We start from the raw sequence: 20,334 nt of genomic DNA, 5'->3' as shown, positions 1-20,334 counted from the left end.
TTGATATCGGTGGTAAAACTATAAAAAAACAATACGTAATTAGTTTTACAATAGTAACACCATGATTCATTTGTGATATGTACAGTGGCAAGAAAAAGTATGTGAACCCTTTGGAATTAGCTATTTTTCTGCATTCATTTGTCATACATTTTGATCTCATCTTCTTCAAAGTCACAAGTATAGACAACAGATAATGTGCTTAAGCTAACCACATACAATTATAATCTTTCATGTATTTATTGAACACATCCCATTAAACATTAACAGTGCTGTGGAAAAAGTATGTGAACCCACAGGCCAATGACAAAAAGCTTTGATCAACAAAAGCTTATTAGAGTCAGGGACTGGCAAAACTGGCATCCAATTAATGAAACTAGATTCAATTCCAAAGGGTTCACATACTTTTTCGGTATGTATGTTTTTTTTTGATGGTAGCCAAATCTGATACCACAAATTACCAATGGTCTTACTATAGTAAAACTAATCATGATTTTTTTAATGGTAGAATTATTATGATTTTATTACCATAGTTTTGTTTTTTCTGTATTATTACTATGGTTTTACTATGAATATCTTGGTTAAATATGGTAATTGTAGTAAAACCATGTTACATTTTGTGGTTACTATGGTTTTACTACAAATACCATAGTTATGGTTACTACAGTAATACCATTTTCGTCATTTTCATAAGGGACGGATGAAGGTATTGCATAATTGAAAACTACTGCAGAAAATAAATCCCCTCCCTGTCCTCTAAACCTAGGCTCCATACAAACCATTTTGGAATGACCTCTAGGTTAGTAAAGAATTTTCAGATTCTGTTCAGAGAACTATCCTTTAAAAAAAACAATGTCATACTTTTGAACTTAAAGGTGAGCAAACAGCAGATGTTGTCAAGACAAAAAGAATCAGCTCTTCTGATCTGACACATTTTTAACAGACAATTGTGGTCCTTTTCACTAATTTTTGGTTTAGACCAGTCACGCACAACGGGCCACGTGATAAGATGCGGGGATTGATGGTCTCAGAAGCGGAGGCAACTGAGACTTGTCCTCCAACACCTAGATTGAGGTTAGTAACCGCAACACCATGAGGACCTACTAAGTAGTGAGAATTGGGCATTCCAAATTGAGAGGAAAGGGGATAAAAAAATAAAAATAAATAAAAATACCTAAGGCCAAATACACATAAATAGGTTTTTGGGAAACTTAAACACAGACACAAAAACTTTGCTATACCACTTTCTCATATACCTTTATTGCAATGCAAAATTGTTTTCTAATGTACAATTTTGTGTAATTTTATAAGTTTATTACAGAAGTGTAAATATTACACAGTAATTCTATGTATACATTTAAAGTACCTTTCTTAAACCTACACTAGGTTCACCAATGTAAACATATCTCATTATCAGCTATTAAATAAATACTCTAAAAAAACAGATTGGATAGAAGTTCTGACATTTCACTAATGGACAAATCCTAAAACTATCAATTTAACTGCAAAATACATAACTGTTAGTAAATGTTTACTGTGCAGCTAACTAATGGTCACTCAGTATCATTAGTTCATTGCTTTAACCCATGACCTCCCAGAGTCCCTGTAGTGTGAATCCATCTTTCAGTTTCTCTATAGCCAAACCCAGCTCTTCCGAGAATACTGGCTCACGATCGTGTTCCTTAAGGAGAGAAATATGACAAAAATATTTGTAGTACTGTATAATGAGAGGGGGGGGGGTGGGGGTGGGGGGGTGTCAATGACAAATAAGAATAATCCTTAAAAAATGTTTTATTCAAAATATTTTAAAATTAGAAATGTGTTCTTTGTATTCATGTTTGTTTCATTCATTTCTTAAAAATATTTATACTAGGGCTGTCAATCAATTAACATTTTTAATTGAATGAATTACATGTTATGCTGATAAATTAATTGAATTAATCACAATTAACCACAAATGTAAATATTTGCTGAAAGAGGCCCTCAAATAACAATAATTCAATATGTAATGATTAAAAAATTATAAATAGTTATATTTAAATAATTATAAATATATATTATAAATGTTATAATTCAGATAATTAAAATGCATTACATTAAGTGGCTATAAAAGGCCACTTAAAATATTAACATCTATCTACCACATTTAAAATATTGTTTATTTCCATATTAGTTATTGACTCTTAGCTCAACGTTACATTATTATTACTTAGAAATAAATAGTTATACTAACCTTATTTCCATCAGCAAAGTAAGCCTTGACAAAGACAAAAATCAAGTTATTGAACATGCAATACAACTTAACATGTAATAAAATCTAGTCTTTAAGTAACAAATAAGATAACATTCCCAATGCCAGAATCATTAGATCTCTGTGTAAAAAATGTTTAAACAAATGTTTGAGTTGATGGGACATTGTGAGTCGTGGCTTAGGTGATCAGCTATTTTCAGCGTGAGACACACACAGACAACTATGTGGTGAGTGAGAGCGCGTCATAACTGAGAGTAGCATATGAAGTAAAACTCACAGTAAAGGCATCTGTGTGTTCATCGGGCTCAATCTCCACATCATCAGGGGGCTGCTCTACGGTCAGCTCTTCTAGAGGCTGAGGCTGAGGGAAAAAGGATACAAAAATATATCAAATGTGGTCGGTAACTTTAGATATCAGTTAGACGGTCTGTCTTAGGGGGTCGTTCATATGGAGAGTGTTCTTGTGCTAAACAGCCAGACACAACGCAACCAATTAAACAGAATAATGGTGTCTCAAAATGAGTTTTTAAAAGTTGATGTTCTTTAGACCCAAGCGTGACTGCTATATGCATTTTCCATTTCCCTTTTTGATTTGTAACTACTAGCACCTTATACACAAGCAAAAAAAATTATTTTTTTCCATAATATTGTTTGATTCCAGGAGTGCTGTTTATTCGTGTTTTTGAGACATTACAGACATTACATCAGAACTTAGCATAATTAATTCTGATTCAAAGTAATGGTCAGCATCATCCGATCACTGCCAACCATGTTACAAAAAAAAAAAAAACGGTACATTATAAATTCTGAATCTATGTACTGATTATGATTGTCCCATGTCTGCCAAACATGTTGAGTGGTCTAAACATCATCTACAGCCTGAAACTGAATGTTTGGTTGGATTTTAGGAGTGAATACCCTTAGCTCCATAGAGAGCTATAGAATGCTTCCATGCTCCCTGTTTAGTGAATGACTTAACCTCCAGTGTGCTGTCTGTCTGCACTGGTCTCAGAACAGTTCAAAATGCACCTTATTTTCATCCTAACTCCATGTAGAGCCCCTGAAAGCAAACTATTTCAGCTTTTGGATGAAGCCATTGATTCTCAATATGAAAATGTACAGTAAATATAGGAATGCATGATCTAATGTTAAAGAATAGAACCATATTGTACAGTGATAACAAAATAAAATCTAACAAAATGTATATAAAAAATAAAGCATTGTTAAATGTTATTCAAAATAAATAACATTCCTTTTGAGGGAATGTCCCAAAATCCTTGTATGTGGACATCATGTTTATCAGTGCACTGTCATGTGAAAAATTTATTAATCTTTTAAAGTGCCATATCAAACTAAATTAGAGATGCTACTCTTTACATGTAAACAGATTTCAATAAAAAAAACGTAAATACGTTTCTTACCAGAGGCACTCTTTTTGGCTTTGCACCGGTAGAAGCACTTTACTGAGATCTACGTGATGTTATTGTGTCACGTGACTCGGTGCACCAGAAGTTTAACCCTTAAATTACAGTCTTGTGAAGCCAAAATACAACATCCACATAGACGCGGGGTCTCACAGGGTTATAACTTGATATGGGGTCTTAAAAATGCGCAAGATGCCGAAACACTCCAAGATGCCCATCTAGTGCATGTTCATGTGACACTCCTGCTCTACCCGCTCCGTACAGGACTCGAACCAGCATCTCTGGCATAGGAGGCGGGTGCGCTAACAAGGAGGCTAAAGGCTACAGCCCCTAGCGTCAGTCGCTAGTGCACATCTTGAGGTCAGGAGAGTGAGGTTTATACACATTGCACAGCTATCTATCAGCTGGCCACCATTGTTCAAGCTGCAATGGAGACCAGACTTTATGAAGCAAGTCATTGGTCTGGTTATGGCAGATTAGTAAAATGCCAATTTAACTTATCAGCATGTTAGCAAAAACGTATACTATTTTTTTTTTTTAAACAATTGTTATCAAGATTATCACACAGTACAAAACAACAACACACATTAACAAATCCCTACTATGAATACCTTTTCTTCCATCTCATATTCCACACCAAAAATGGGATTTGCTGAGTACACTTTGTGTAAAGAATTGATTTCCTTCACTGCATCTTGTAACTTGTCCATTGGATCAATCTTGAATCCCAGCACATATCCTCCAGTCTAAGAGAGCATGCATTGACAAAAAAATCAATAAAACAATACATAAAAATATCTCCTCAATACAATTAAGTACTTTAATATGTTCTTTAATACTTCAAAAATAATTTTAAGAAACATTAAGCTTTTAACTTAACAAAAGTATCATTATAGGTCATGTTACATGTAATATTTTGAAAGCTTTTCTGGTTGTGAATCTTCCAAACTTACTTGCTGTGAGCTCTCAATAACAAGAGCAAGTCCAAATTTAGAATCTCTGATCCTTATGGAACGCTAGAAACAAAAAGGGATGGGAAGAAAGAAAATTGAAAAAATATATAAATCAATACTGATATGTCCTATGTAATAACCAAGAAAATAGAAGCAAAAGAGACACTAACAATTTGAAGATAGGGAATGCTGACGTTGAAGCTCTCATTCATGTTGGCGTGCCACACAATCCTCACATTAGTAATGAAAAAAGTTCCAAGATTACCCTGAAACACAAGCACGTGTTTGGTTGTTGAAGGTCATTAAAATGTAGACAACAGCTTTTATATATACAAATTGCAAATCTATTGTAAATACCTGATCACTAGACAAGTTCCAGACTCCATTAATTTTGTCATAAACTTGCTCCTGTGGCAAAAGTCTCAGCTGTTTATTCTGAATGAGAGCTCCTCTTAGTTTGAGATCCCGATACATTTTGGAGGTCTCATAAGCCCTACAAGAAACACAAATAATAGTTAAATAAACTTTTTCATTTTATTAACCCTTTTTTTATTATACTATTTAATCAGAGTAATTAATTTATTTTATTAAAAATTGCCCATTTAAAATAAAAAATATTTTTTATTATTAATTTTATTAACCACCAACTACTTTTTCTTTTTTTTTGGTATTTCTATATGTACTATGACTATCAGGATTCTAAATAAATATAGCTAGTCTCTGCTAACGGGACATATACAAAGATTGTGTCTTGTGGTTCATGTATCTTTTTTATTTTATTTTATCCCGTTTTCTCCCCAGTTTTGGAATGCCCAATTCCTATTACTTAGTAGTTCCTCATGGTGGCACGGTTACTCACTGCAATCCTGGTGGTGGAGGACAAGTCATCTCATCAAGTGACTCGCTGTGCACGACACCGCAGAAACTCAAAGCATGTGGAGCCTCATGCTACTCCCCGTGATCCACGCACAACATTTCACGTGCCCCATTGAGAGCGAGAACCACTAATCGCTACCACGAGAATGTTACCCCATGTGACACTACCCTCCCTCGCAACCAGGCCAATTTGGTTGCTTAGGAGACCTGGCTAGAATCACTCAACACACCCTCGTCGAACTTGTGACACCAGGAGTGATAGTCAGCATCAAGGTTCATGTATCTTTAATCTATGCAGGTGATTAGCACTACTCAGATGATTTCTAGTGTTATAAAATATAAAATATTTAAAAGAATCTTCTAAGAATATTCTTGCCAGAATGGCGATTCTTGTTTCATTTTGCCTTTAAATTTTTCTTTCCTATCATGTAATTTCACATCAATCAATTTCCTATAAAATCTATAAATCTATCTATAGATCGTAGTTTGTTAATTAATTAAAATAACAACAAGGTTAGTATTATGCAAACAAAAATGTTGTGTTGGGTATGACAAACTAAAGTTAAAAAAAATAATAATGCAGGTTGTCCGATTTACTAAATCATATTTTTTGTGATCTACACAACAACATTTTGTTTCTCTTGTAAACTTGTTTTCTTTGCTTTCAACATATTTAATTCTCTAAAATGGGCAGTCTACTAGATTACCTTATGTAGGGTGAATGTAAATGAATCAAGTTAGCTAACTAGCATAACTCTATAGAAGAAGTCAATGATGTGACAAAAATATTATGTAAAAGTGAAGAAATACATCATGTTAGGGACACTTTGAGTCTACTTAATTGGGTCATTTAAAAATAACTTTATTCCATAATGTTGAAATTACATGACAAAGAATTAAAGGAAAATTCTGTGTTCAATACTTGTTAAGCTAAATCAACAGCATATGTGGCATATTGCTGATTACCACAATAATTAATTTCGACTCGTTCCTTCTCTTTAAAAAAAGCAAAAATCAAGGTTACAGTGAGGCACTTACAATGGAAGTGAATGGGGCCCATTTTTGGAGGGTTTAAATGAAGAAATGTGAAACTTATAATTTTATATTAGCACTTACATTCATTCTTCTGTTAAAACTAATATATTATATTAGTCTCTTATCTCTTTTGTAAGTCACTTTGGATAAAAGCTTCTGCCAAATGAATAAATGTAAATGTAAATTATATGAGCTGTAAAATTGTTTATATCGCCATTTTTACAGTCGTTTTACAGTTTGTTGACATTACATCGTCATGGCAAGGAAGTTGTAAAATTGGCTATAACTATACACATAAAAGGTTAGTAAATCATTTTATCACACTAAAATCATGTTTTCACACATATACGTTATGTCTTGTGGCTATACTTTGAAAAAAGTGAGTATTTTAACATAAAAAAATTGGCCGCCATTCACTTACATTGTAAGTGCCTCACTGTAACAGAAGTTTTTTGGTTTTTTTTAGAAAATGAGGAACTAGTCTAAATAAGTTTTTGTGGTAATCAGTATTATGCCACAAACGCTTTCGATTGAGCTTAACTTGTATTGAACCCAGAACATTCCTTTAATGAGCTAAACCAGGATGAAAAAAATATATAATATTTATGATATAACTTAATTCATTAAGGACAGATGTACATTCAAGGAATTGTTTTTTTAGTGTAGGCTATATACATTTTAGGGTCCGACATTATATTAGGTGTCTTTAACTACTATGTACTAACATTAAAATCCATTCAATACAATGAAATTATTGCGTAACTACATGTTGTTCTGCAAAATTCTCACAAGATTCACATTTGTTGCTACTGAGGTTGAGGTACTGGTAGGTTGAGGAGTAGGAGTAGGATATACATTAGGGTTAGGGTTAGGTTTAGGGGTAAGATTAAAAGTGTAACTACACATGAAATTAAATGCAGGTAAGTACAATGCAACAACACATATGTACATAATAAGTATACTGTAGCAAATACCTAATATAATGTGGGTCCAATTGTAAACTCATACACTAAAGTGGTCTAATTTAGTAGATATATCAGAACTACCTGTGAACAGCAATGACAGATGTAAACAGTCTCGGACTTCCTGGAACCACATTCGTGAAGATGAACTCAAATCTAGTGTTATTAGATTTGGTCAATATGTAAAGTGCCTCAGTCTGACCTCGCAGTTTCTGGGGGAAAAAAAGCAAATTTTTAATTATCAACACAAGCCACTATGATTCCAGTGTGATAAAATACATGAAGGAAGATGTCTCACCGAATTTGCTGTCCGTGTGGTGATATTAATAATGCAGTTGTATCCCACTGCTATAAACAATCACAAAAAATTGGATGTTCATGTAATGATAATGATAAGGGTCTAATACAAAGAGCTAAACCTATTACAATTTACATGAAAAGGAAAAGTTTTCATGAGTTTTACACAGCTTTTTTATATATAGGAGTCATACAGTATGGACTACGCTTATGGTATTTTTTAGAGCTAGAGTGGCCTGTGGTCACAATACATTATTGATGTATGGAGAAGAGGAATATGTGCATTCCCTTTAAAATGTCTCCTTTTGTGTTCCATAGAAAAAATAACTGTATACGTGCATGACTTAAAATGCAATGTGTCTCAACACTTTGTGTAGATAGAAACTATTTGAATTGGGTAAGCCCAACAAAATTTAAAGTTTCAGAGTAACTCAAATAAATCTTTCATTTCTTTATGTACTTACTAGTGAAAGTGAATGTTAGTATGCTATATACATGCTGATTGGAAGATTTACAGAGTGTAGTTTAGTAACTATGCTATGGTTAGCATGGCATTTGCTCAATTATCTCCCTTTATATTCATCTTGCACAAAAACAGATAAAATAACACTTAATTTTAACATTTACTCTCCATATCGAGTCCCATGAAAAGCATACTGGGAATTGGAAATCCCCTTCCCTGTTTCATCAATGCTACATTAACACCACAAAAAGGATTCATGCAGTCCCAAATACAAAAATCTTCCATTTTACACATTTAAGTGGATAGAACGCAATAAAATCAAGTTGTGACAAATTGTTCTAGAATTGTGTTGTTTTAGTTCATTTTAATTAAGTAAATTGAACAAGCAGATTACAGATCACATAACAAATCTTTTTTTGTTTTTTGTTGGGGTGTGGGCCATACTCCCAGGCAGAATGCAGCCAGATTCGGGCCACAATAAATGTGCAATCTGGGGAGGGGTAAATAATGATAGATTCTTAATTTTTGGGTACACCATTTCTTTAATACATCTCAGATACTCACACAAGTTGACTCTTGGCAGTGCCAATGAATGCCAGACCATTCTTAAATTGGTCACTAGTAGTCTTCCTATATACAAGATATAAAAAATTAAGACAATTAACACTTTCCAATAAAGACAATTAAAAGCCTATTACATGGCAGCAACCTACTAAGTAACCTAATTAGAAAATGATATATTTAATGTAAATTTAACCCTTCAACCTTTTGACCTTCGGGACATTTTTGTCTTTTTCATTTTCGTTTTTTTTTTCTCTCGTCAATTTTGCCAAAGGTGTGTATTTTTTGGGGAATTTTGATATTTCAACCTCAGTTCCTATAATACATCTGTAATAAAATGTGTACACAATATAGTTACACTCAGGACCTTCAGGACAAAAATGTCCCCATTGAAACCAATTAAAACTGCAATATTTAATCCCAGTACATTTAAAGATGCTATAATGCTTTCATTCCGGAGCCCTGGTTTCAAAATGTATATATATATATGTATATATATATATATATATATATATATATATATATATATATATATATATATATATATATATATATATATATATATATATTTTAAATATTTTCCACCAGATGGTGCCATTTTTATCATGTTTAGCCTATGGAGCAAATACATGCTTTTTTCCTGTTTTCTGTTTGCTGTATTATAGAGCACTGCAGACCAATTAATTAAATGATGCAGCTAAAATTATGTGTGTGTTTTGGTATGCATAAAAAACAACAGAGGCATTATATAAACAAACTGGTATTTAAAGGGATTAAATCCTGAAAATCCATGAATATTTGGTAGCTATAATCAGTACTGATGTTGGTAATATTAAATATTAAAATGTAATATTACTAGGTCAGTTTTTTTTTTTTTTTTTTGAAAATGAGTAACATTTTTTAATTGACGCACAAGGGTTAATGTGTAAAGCATTGATCACCTCTATCCCCGTTATTTCCCTTCGTGTCCTCGATTGAATCCAGGCAGTCAATGAGCACTTCACCTGGTCTAGTTTTCATCTGCCTTGAAAAAAATATAAAATCACATGCTGATGTCTGTCCGAAGAATAAATGTATACATGATGAATGTAAACATAATAAACAGACATATCACAGGAAAGAATCAAGGAACCTAATTAAATTCTATTATAAATTATATATATATATATATATATATATATATATATATATATATATTTATAATAAATTTAATTATTTTATATATATATATATAGTATAAAACGTATAAAGTGCGCTAGTTTACTGTCAATAAATGTAATGTCTAATAATATTTAATGTAATTAGCTCGTAAGCTAGCTGATTATCCTGAGCACTTACTGTGCAGTGATGTCAAACCTCACGTCTCTGTCCTCCCACAGCGCGTCTAACACTGACGCCATTCTCAATCCGTACTGTAGGATGTTTTGTAAGCGAATAAAACTGAAGTAAACGTACACACAGTAATTACTTTAATATTACAGACTGAAACTCTTTTGGTCGCCCTGTAAGAGGATTTAACACGACGCGCCTTCACGTCACCACAGTAACACAAGTGCCTACGGCGAGTTGGACGGTACAAAAAGTTTTTGCGAAAAGTAAACAGTTGGCTTCATAATGAAAATCTTGAGAACACTCGTAAAAAAAATTTGTTTTGCACTTTTCTAATTTAATAAAATACAATCTTAATAATATTATCAGTTTAATGAGATGAAAGTTAAATTAAAATGAATGTCAGTATTTTTCAGTATTATCTAGTATAGGCCCTAGGCTACTATAGTCCCACCCCCCCCCATGTGTTGACCTCTCTCATCGACAAGACGTTTCCAGCCTCAGAACTTCCACTCACTAGATGTTTTTGGCAACATGAGTAAATTCTAGAGACTGTTGTGTGTGAAAATCTCAAGAGGTCAGAAGTTACAGAAATACTAAAAAACAAGCCCATCTTGCACCACCAATCATGCCACGGCCCAAATCACTGAGATCCTGCTCCTGACCCATATCTGCATGATTTTACACATTGCAAAGCTGCCACATGGTTGATTAGATAATTGCATGAATACGTAGTTGTTTAGGTGTTCCTATAAAGTGCTAATTGAGTGTAGATGTAGAAATTGTGTAAATTATATTTTTCATTGTATGTTACAAGTTGTATGAATACTTAAAATATCAGTAACACATTATTAATACATCATTATTAACATTTTATTTCAGAAATCCACAAATTCTCAAAAAATATCAATTGCATAAGTTTCTAACACTCAACATATCTATTGTCTACAATTCAATGATGGCTTATTTCAGAACAAAAAATTATAAGAAATCTCTCAGGGCTAGATCATTACAAACATTTGGAATACAAAATTATTTTAGTTTTTTCTGCACAAACATAATACATCTACTTTTGACTTCAAATACATGAAGAAGAATATATACAAAAACTTGACTTTAAAAAAAAATTACAATTGAATTTAAATTATTACAATGTAGTGACTTTAAAACCTGGTGTATTTGCTTTACTCCCTACAATTCTTGTTCAAATTAAAAGTTCATCTAAAAAAGATAAAGATACAATTCCCATAAAAATCCCTAAACATCATTTATGTCATGTTTCTGCACCAGGCTAAATGCTGCCTTTGACTTACTCAAGTCACAAATTGCATATACATCTTAAATAAAACAATATATATATACAGTCAATTGCCAGTGAAATTTAAAAAAATGTTTCTGCATGTCACAATTGTCACATGTAGAGCAGTGCATTCTCAGCAGATACAAAAAATACAAATCAAATAATGTGTTGTGCATATGAATTCTAATAGAATGAATGGCCTGACTGAAGCTTCATAATATTATCTTATAGTCCATCATTGTAATTTTGATTTATTGGGGCTGCTCTGTTAATATTTCTGAATTATAAAGGCAGATCAAACTAACAGAAACTGTCAGACAACATCAACATTTCTCTAGAAACTTTCTTAGAATTATTATTATTATTATTTTATTTTATTTTTTGACAAAAAATCTCATTAAATGGTAAAAATTTATAATTTTTAGTACACTATCATCAACATGAAGTTAATTTATGGAGGTTCAGTGTAGAAAAACTGATGTAAGATCTTCATCCATTTCAGCCAGCTATAAAAACAAATGCAGGAAAGTCAGGATAAGATTTCAGTTAGAAGGAAGGTCACATTTTGAATTGAAAATATGTTCAATACAAGTTAAGCTCAATCGATAGCAATTGTGGCATAACCATCATAACCGCAACGATGAGCCTGTTTACATACACACCAATAAGCTGATTACTCTCTAAATTCAGCTTATTTCAAAGATCCGAAAAGGCAAGAAATCTGCATTTACATGACATTTGAAATAATCATGTTATTTTCTACTTTTGACGTCAAACGTGAAGAGACATGTGCTCAACGTGTGTGCTCATTGGTTGAGTCATTAAAAATGTAATGTGATGCAACATACTCTCGTGGTGAAATCATCAGGATTCTCTAAATTCTCTAGATAAGAGCTCCGTTCTCATCTTCACAGACTTCTCTAAATTTGGCTAATTCGTATTTTATTGTGCAGCTGCACTTGTTTAAATTACTACTACTTTCACTACAGCCAATGATGTCGCTGGACATCATTTCAATCTAATACGTGACAATTACTTGCTTCTGTTACACACAACAGCTTGCTATCATGTTTACACACTCTACTGAATGATTAAGCTTAGTTAAGGGGTTTGGGTAAGGGCACATTATTAATAAATATGTTCTTAATGCCTAGTGTGCGGAACTCGCGCTTACTTCCGCATTAGACATACGGGAATTTGCACGTGATGAAATGTATGAGTTTATGCTAACAACATCATGCGAGACCATATGAAATAGCCAACTTGTACATTTTGTATGACTTTCATGAGATCGGGTTGGGTGTTTACATGGTATATAATGGGAAAAATTTATCGGTGTCGATCGGGTTATTCATAAGCTGTTTATGGCCTTTACGACGATAAAGAAATACGTTTATTGCGTTTACATGAGCGCACACGTTGTCGGCTTATTAAGCATAATCGGTGTAAGAACGTGCATCTAATCGTGCTAACTGTCCATCTGCCAAGAAAAATATTCTTGCCTTTTACTCAGTAAATTCATTAAAGTGTTTTTAGAAAAATACAAACTTCACATATCTGCATTTAAACTCTCCAGAATGCTGGTTCCATAGACTTCCATTATAAGTGAGTTGCTGTATCCACATTTTTGTTTTGTTTGTGGTAATACAGATTATGCCACAAATGCTTTCAATAGAGCTTAAATCGGATTGAAAGAAGACTATTCTTTTGAGCTCCATAAATTTTGAAATTTTGATTTTGAGAATTCATGTCTGTAGCAGTTCATGGTGAAATCATAGTGTGAAAATACCTGTGCTGGTAATAACACATGACTTTTTGCATTCTTCCTCTGTCTGGAAACGGTTTGCGTTGCCGTCACACCCACCATACCAGAACTGAGCACAAGCATTTGCCTGTTTGTCGTAGTACCAGCGAATGATGTAATCCCTACATGTACCCTGACTCAAATTTGACAGACATCGAGGATCCAGAGGAGCCGACTCTGACAGAACCGAAAACATAAAGGAAAACATATCAGTAAAAATGTTAATTACTTACACAGATAAAGTAAGAGTAATTCAAACAAAAGTGCAAAAATCTGTCATAATTTACTCAGCCTCATGTTGTTCTAAACCCGTATGCTGTAACATATTCAGTAGAATACAAAGGATTTTCATTGAATAACGGCTTAAATTTTTGTCTGTTCCACGCAAGCTATCATATATCTTCAGAAGACTTGGAATATAGTTTATGAGTCATGTGGACTATTTTTATGATGCTTTTCAGAGCTTGACAGACTATGAACTGTCATAACATGAAAAAAAGCTGTGTTAAGATTCTTCAGAATTTCTCCTTTTGTATTCCATGGAAATATCAACAGCATACAGGTTTGGAACCTCATGAGGGTGAGTAAATAATGACTGAATTTAATGACCAAAAAGTGAGTAAATAATGACAAAAAACTGCAGAACCTTTACATTAAGCAAAGGAGTAAGCGTGGATGTTTTCTTTAGTTGGAGAAAGATTACGCCATGTGGTGTAATGTGTGGTCATTGTCTTTGGATTAACAGACTTTCAGAATTTTACCATTTACCTTTTATCACAACAGGGCGAGGTTTTATGTTCACATTCACATTCCCTGATGAAGATAACGATACTGACGATGAGGATGAAGATGTTCCTGTCTGTACTGGCTGGACAGTCTTATTGACAACAGCAATTGTGCCTCCACCTCGTCCTTGGGTCTTTATATTAAGATCCTCCCCTTCAAAGCCGACATTATCTACCTGCATAACAGCCACAACACAAAATCAGACTTAGAAATCATTCAAGAGCACCAACCCAGAACAATCTGCGTAAATTCAGTGTATTTGCTCAGCACTAAAACTTCACAGTAACTGAAAGTTAATTAATAATGTTATTTGTAATTTCAAGCTTTTGAGGAAAACTAATCACAGGACTTGCCAAGGTTTTCTAGGTTAGTGACATCAAATCTTCAAAAGATTCAAAAAGCGTTGTACTAAATAACCATTTAAAGATTTATTTTTTGACCGAAATTTGACTGATTAGAAATGCACCATGAAGCCAACAATTAACCAATCAAATTCTGAGGTCGACTGAGAAGTTTATCTAGATTTTTTTTAAGCTTTGATATTCTATACAGACTTTTTAGGCCATTGTTATGCTGTTTTAAGGTGTTGTGTCAAGCTAAATGTAGTCTAACTTTTAAAAATATTTACCTGGGTGTTCCTAAAATCAATCCTGTTGTGCTTGGCTGTTACTGAATGCAACATTAAATGCTGACTGATCTCACTGTGAATTTGGCGAAGTAGGTCAAATGTTCCTCAGCTAAATTCGGTCCATGCTAATCAAAATTCGGAACCCCGGAAGTATTGTTGAACATATGGGCATGTGTCAGCTTCAGTTTCCGAGTGAAATGTCCACAGATTGGTGCCAAAAGATAGAAAGTGAATTGTTTATAGTTGTAAATTATGTAATAAATTCTCCAGGAATGCATACAGCCTAACCCAAACTCCAACCCTAAACATAACCAGAGTAAAAATGTAATCTGGAAGATTCTGTAGCAACATGTTAATTTCCTGTGATCGTGTTGGTCAATGTTTCCTAAGAAACGTGTCTAATCAGAGTCAGGTGAACCCTTAGCTGCCTATTTATACGGGGATTCCTTAAGACTGATAAGGCAACAAGTTGTTCAGGCAAGCCACTGATTAGTCGATTCTGAAAACATGTAGTTTTCCATATCCCTATTAAAGATGTTAGCCCTGACCTGTGCTTTGAGAGGACCGATGGGGTTGATGGGAAGAGGTACGCTGTTTCCTGTGCCTCTGGAGTGACTCTGAGATGTTTCCTGAAATCTGTTTCCATAACCGTTATTCCCAAAATAAGAAATGTCCTTATAACCATTATTGTAGCCATATCCATTGTTTCCATTCACGCCGTTGGTAATCCGGTTGTAGATGAGGGCTCCATTCTCATCTTCACAGAATTGGCTAACCAGCTTCGATTCCAGAGCTGTATTAGGAGACCAAAGCAAGTGTCAGTTACATGACAAAAATGCAAATTTCAAGAAATGTTTAGAAAAAGTGTGACTTTTGCTTGAAATTTACTCTATACCATGGGCAGGGCAATATATTGAATATTCAAAGTAGATTCGAGATGATAAGGCAACTTTGTAAATATCACAATGATTTTAATGTGCTTTAATTTGGCCATTCAATTTCCTAAGGACTGCATACTTTGATAAGTTTTTCGATCCTTGTCTGAGAACGTTAAAACACAGGTGTTTTGCTAGGGTCTCTGATATAAACCTCAAAAGCAAAAATGGCGATAGAGTTGGTAAGTTTGGTTAATGTCCGTAAATCTCTTTAAAATGTAAATATCAGTGACTCAATTCAAAACTTGGATACAATGATTTGTATGTGTCATTCCTCAAAAATCTGTAAAAATATACAAAGGTAAATATTGCTACCAATAACGTTTATATACTATGTGTTTTTATGTCGGTGCATGTATATGATAATGATTGCACCTCTTATGTAAATTCAGCAGAAAAATAGCAGAAAACATGCCTATTTTTAAACTAGGTTTTTAATGCGACAAGTAAACACAGTAAATGTATATCCCAGCTGCAATACAAGCTAAGCTCAATCTAAATAATTTATTTTGACTTGTCTCTGTCTGTGTTAAAGTGAGACACTTACAATGGAAGTGGATAGGGCCAATCAGTAAACGTTAAAATACTCTCTGTTTCAAAAGAATAGCCATAAGACATGTGTGTTGACATGATTTTAGTGTAATAAAATTGCTTATTAACCTTTTCTGTGTAAAGTTATATTCAATTTTACAACTTTGTTGCCATGAAAACCCCTTAAAACCCTAAAACGACCACAACAAATTGTGATTTAAACAACTTTTCAGCTCAAATAATACATGGGTTTTAACAGAAGAATTAATGGAAGTGATTTTATTAAATTATAAGCTTCATATTTCTGCCTTTAAACCCTCCAAAAAATTGGACCCATTCACTTCCATTGTAAGTGCCTCACTGTAACCTCAATTTTTGCTTCTTTTTGTTTTTCAAAGAAATGGAGGGACGAGTCTAAAGATTTTTTTTTGTGTGGTAATCAACATTATGCCACAAATGCTTTCGATTGAGTTTAACTTGTAATGAACCCGAAACATATATTTACAGAGTCCAAAGCTGATTGGCTACACTGGTTGTATGGCTGAAATGATGGATCCTCTAATTGAAACAAATCACAGTTTTAAGCCATTTCAGAGCAAATACATAAATATCAAGATCGCATTGACTATCATCAAAAGCTGGAAAATATCAAAATATATATTTCCAACTATATCACCCAGCCCTATATTTTCAGTCTGTATATAGGGTATTTTGTTCCATATTCACCTGGCAGAGTGTTATAGTCATCAATGAGGAACATATGTTCACTGTCAGGGTCAGAGGCGATCAGATTGAGCTCTCTCAGAAACTCAGTTTGTGTTGGGTCGGAAGTGTTCACAATACCCAGTGCATACATCTCAATATTTGCCACCTGGGCCTCTCGTACAGCCATATCCAGCTTGACAGGTTCTCTTTTATCCGTTTGTCCATCCGTAATGACAATGGCTACTTTTCTGACACCATTACGGGCGCTAAAGAAGGCCTCTTGTGTGGCTTTGCGGATGGCGGTGCCAGTGTAGGTGCCCTCTCCCATGTATGGCATGTTCCTGATGGCTTTCTTGACATCTTGCTTGGTCATATACCTGGCCAGGTTGAACTCCAGATGGACCTCCAAGCTGTAGAGAATCAAACCGATTCTCGTGGCGTTACGGCCAACGGTGACACGGTCCACCAAGGCCGTGACAAAGTCTTTAATGATCTCAAAGTTTTCCGGGCCGACGCTTTCTGAGCTGTCAATAACAAAGACCAGCTCCATGGGCCTTTCCTTGCATTTAATACCACAACCTAGAAAAATCACAAATATATAAACTCACTATAAAAGTATTTTGAAAGTCCAAATGACTCTTGTGCTATATTGGTACAATAGAGAGGATGATTTTCAGTGAAGAACTAGGGTATGACTTCAAAAGACTTGAAATATTGCCCACTAGTTATGTTGGCTACTTTTATGATACTTTAATGGTGTATATGTAGGTCATTTATGACAGATGAGGACAAGATATTTAAAAATAAATTCACTTTCTGTGTTCAACAGAAGACAGAATGCCATGTAGACTAGGATGGAACAACATGTGGGTGAGTAAATGATGACAGAATTAAAATGTTGTGGTAAACTATCTCTAGCTATTTCATTATCAAATCATTTGTTTATTGTATTCCAAGTCCAAGACTCACCACAAATCTCCTTAATCAGCTTGATAATATCCTCTCTCTGAAAAAGGAATAATTTGTTAACATTTACAATGCTAATGGTTGTATAGTTTTCCTAAAGTTAACTCAATCTATGATTACAGGTGCAAATACTGTATATTAGAACTTACTGTGAGCCCTTGTTCACCCTTGAATCCTTGTCTTCCCTAAAGGGACAGATTTAAACACTCATAAAACTCACAGACAAACTGATATATCATGTGATTTAGTATTAAATGGAAAACACTGTCTGTTCTTGCACAGAAGATGGATTATAGTGACTAAGTTGACTTACAGCTAGTCCTGGAGTCCCCGGGTCACCCATGTCACCTTTTATTCCTTTAAACCCTCTCTCCCCCTGCACACCACGATCACCCTGCAGAACAGAAAGATACACACGCCCCCAGATGAATGAATTAATGAGATCACATCACGCTTGTGTATATTATTTCATTTGTTTCCCCAAAGATCCATTTATAATGTGAGCAAAGTTATTAAATCACACACACACACACACACACACACACACACACACACACACACACACACACACACACACACACAAAAGTCAACATTACCACGTCTACAGTTCTTCTTATGCAATTTTTCGTGAGAGCACTAAGGCAATTTTCGTACCAATGCAAAACGCAAATGGGCCTGTGCGGGAGTTTTTGCGCTGCATGTAGGTGGATGCGTGCAAACTATGGGTGTATTGTATGTTAAAGTGGTGCAAAGCACAATTTGCTATTTTCTAAAGACATTTCAACTAAATATTTTCACTGAAAAGTCATTCACTTTCTGCATTTGCAGTTTGGAGTTTCCACCTGCAGGTGGTAATAAAGTTCATCTCCAAACTATGAAAATATAGTGGAACATCAAATTATGTGTCTGAGAATAGCCTTTTTATAAAAAAATATTTAAGAGATTTGTGTTAAATGATCTATAGGTCATGGTTTATTTTTCAATTATTTCTTTTAGTTTTATGTTTACAACAGTATTTATGATCTAATTTGCATTGGTATTTTTCCACCTGTTGTTGTAGAGGGATTTTTATATCACTACCAACGGGGCTTGTGAAAGAAGCTGGAGAGAGTAAAATGTTTGGAATAGATATGATTTTTTTGACCACTTTGTTATTTTGATTATATTTTCATTTCGTTTGAAGAGCAATTTGAATTTAGAAATATTTTGGTTAAACATTTTTAATGTACAGAGTTTAATTCACAGAGTTTTGTATCAGTAGATGAAAATTATTAATAATACTGATATTCTCTATAATTTAACAGAGCATATGCATATTCTGAACCACATTTTCCATGCGTATAAAAGGAGCGTGTCCCATTTCACAAAGATGCAGTTAATGCAAAAATTAGGTAAGTCCATATTTCTATTCTTCTAGTTCATTGCATACAGTCCATTTACCCTACCAACTTCTTATGAATGTGCTGTCTTCTTTTATATCGCTGGTGCTTGAGGAAATGGACTATATAATAGGATGGAGACTATTCAATAACAGGAGAAGAACCCCCAAATAAAACTGCAGTTGTCCGATTGGCGCTTTGCGTGCATGAGTTCGCCAAACTCACTTGCAAGGACTAAAAGCGGTTCAAAGAACAAAGCCAAAAGACAAAAACGAAGGACATTTTTCCTGGAAACCATAACAAAGTGCTTTTCAATTGTTCCGGAGTGAAATCATTATTTTTAAATACTGGAAACCGGATATAACCGTGAAACTTAATAATCATGAAACTAAAGGCCAAACGGTTTATCACAGTATATTTTTGGAACTACACCACTTCATGTTGACCAAAAAAATTAAACTCGAAGGAAACTGCTGCATCAGACATTTCTTTGCCTAATTGTCCGTTGTGGATGTTGTATTCTGTCAATGAAGACCATTGGAGTGGTGGTGGCGTAGGGGACTAAAGCACATAACTGGTAATCAGAAGGTTGTTGGTTTAATCCCCAAGGCCACCACCATTTTGTCCTTGAGCAAGGCAATTAACTCCAGCTTGCTCCAGGGAATTGTCCCAGTAATAAGTGCACTGTAAGTCACTTTGGATAAAAGCGTCTGGCAAATGCATAAATGTAAATGCAAATGTTTTAACAACTATGTACAATTACTACATATACATGCACGGCTAATTCAGATACAAGGAAAACATTATTATAGATGTAAAAAGTACTTTTCTCAGTTGTTTCCAAGTCTTCACTGAATTATTGTTAGATATGATGGATTAATACTGATTTGATGCTGCCAGGTTTTGACTCAGAAGAGTCAACTGTATGCTTGTGACGATTTCTATTGTGATAATTTGCTAAATTATTGTTTATTCTGAGGCAAGTGGATTATTTTGAGCTTGGTTTTCCAGATCAGATTACTTGCTTCTCTTGTGAGATCTGGCAATGCAGCAATTGGTATTTCACCCACCGCTATATAAGAGTACTGTCATGTTAAAAAGAACGTTATTAGCCGTTCTTTTATTTTGTTCTAAATGGTAACGATTTGGAAA

At 34.1% G+C, this 20,334-nt stretch overlaps 2 protein-coding genes across 2 annotated transcripts in view; both read right to left on the bottom strand.

Moving 5' to 3' along the window:
• Positions 1-1,249: 1,249 nt before the first annotated feature.
• LOC127655254 (Bardet-Biedl syndrome 5 protein homolog) lies at positions 1,250-10,347 on the bottom strand. Its single transcript, XM_052142941.1, has 12 exons — positions 10,158-10,347; positions 9,761-9,843; positions 8,823-8,888; positions 7,797-7,846; positions 7,583-7,710; positions 4,983-5,118; positions 4,796-4,891; positions 4,626-4,688; positions 4,284-4,418; positions 2,526-2,609; positions 2,231-2,254; positions 1,250-1,678 (listed from the first exon to the last, which is right to left on the bottom strand). Exons 1-12 carry the CDS (start codon positions 10,217-10,219, stop codon positions 1,577-1,579), a joined length of 1,029 nt encoding a protein of 342 aa, XP_051998901.1. The 5' UTR covers positions 10,220-10,347; the 3' UTR covers positions 1,250-1,576.
• Positions 10,348-11,033: 686 nt separating this feature from the next.
• col28a2a (collagen, type XXVIII, alpha 2a) overlaps positions 11,034-20,334 on the bottom strand; it is a 39,013-nt gene continuing 29,712 nt past the window's right edge. The window contains exons 29-36 of the mRNA XM_052143252.1: positions 18,117-18,197; positions 17,953-17,988; positions 17,807-17,843; positions 16,859-17,416; positions 15,215-15,459; positions 14,021-14,213; positions 13,238-13,429; positions 11,034-11,954 (exon numbers count right to left, since the gene is read on the bottom strand). Of these exons, the coding sequence (XP_051999212.1) occupies positions 11,947-11,954; positions 13,238-13,429; positions 14,021-14,213; positions 15,215-15,459; positions 16,859-17,416; positions 17,807-17,843; positions 17,953-17,988; positions 18,117-18,197 (1,350 nt within the window). The 3' untranslated portion in view covers positions 11,034-11,946. The remainder of the gene's footprint in view (positions 11,955-13,237; positions 13,430-14,020; positions 14,214-15,214; positions 15,460-16,858; positions 17,417-17,806; positions 17,844-17,952; positions 17,989-18,116; positions 18,198-20,334) is intronic.

Source organism: Xyrauchen texanus, chromosome 14 (assembly GCF_025860055.1).
Source record: "Xyrauchen texanus isolate HMW12.3.18 chromosome 14, RBS_HiC_50CHRs, whole genome shotgun sequence".
Classification (NCBI taxonomy): domain Eukaryota; kingdom Metazoa; phylum Chordata; class Actinopteri; order Cypriniformes; family Catostomidae; genus Xyrauchen; species Xyrauchen texanus.
Note: the sequence above shows the minus strand (reverse complement) of the source record. Positions and strands in the feature narration are given on the sequence as shown.

What these genes read in the sequence shown, in the direction of transcription:
- LOC127655254 (XM_052142941.1), bottom strand. Translation starts at nt 10,219, where the DNA reads ATGGCGTCAGTGTTAGACGCGCTGTGGGAGGACAGAGACGTGAGGTTT. An exon ending in GGAACTTGTCTAGTGATCAG is followed by an intron (nt 4,892 to 4,982) that starts GTATTTACAATA and finishes CTTGTGTTTCAG; the next exon opens with GGTAATCTTGGAACTTTTTT. An exon ending in AACACACAGATGCCTTTACT is followed by an intron (nt 2,255 to 2,525) that starts GTGAGTTTTACT and finishes GTCTTTGTCAAG; the next exon opens with GCTTACTTTGCTGATGGAAA.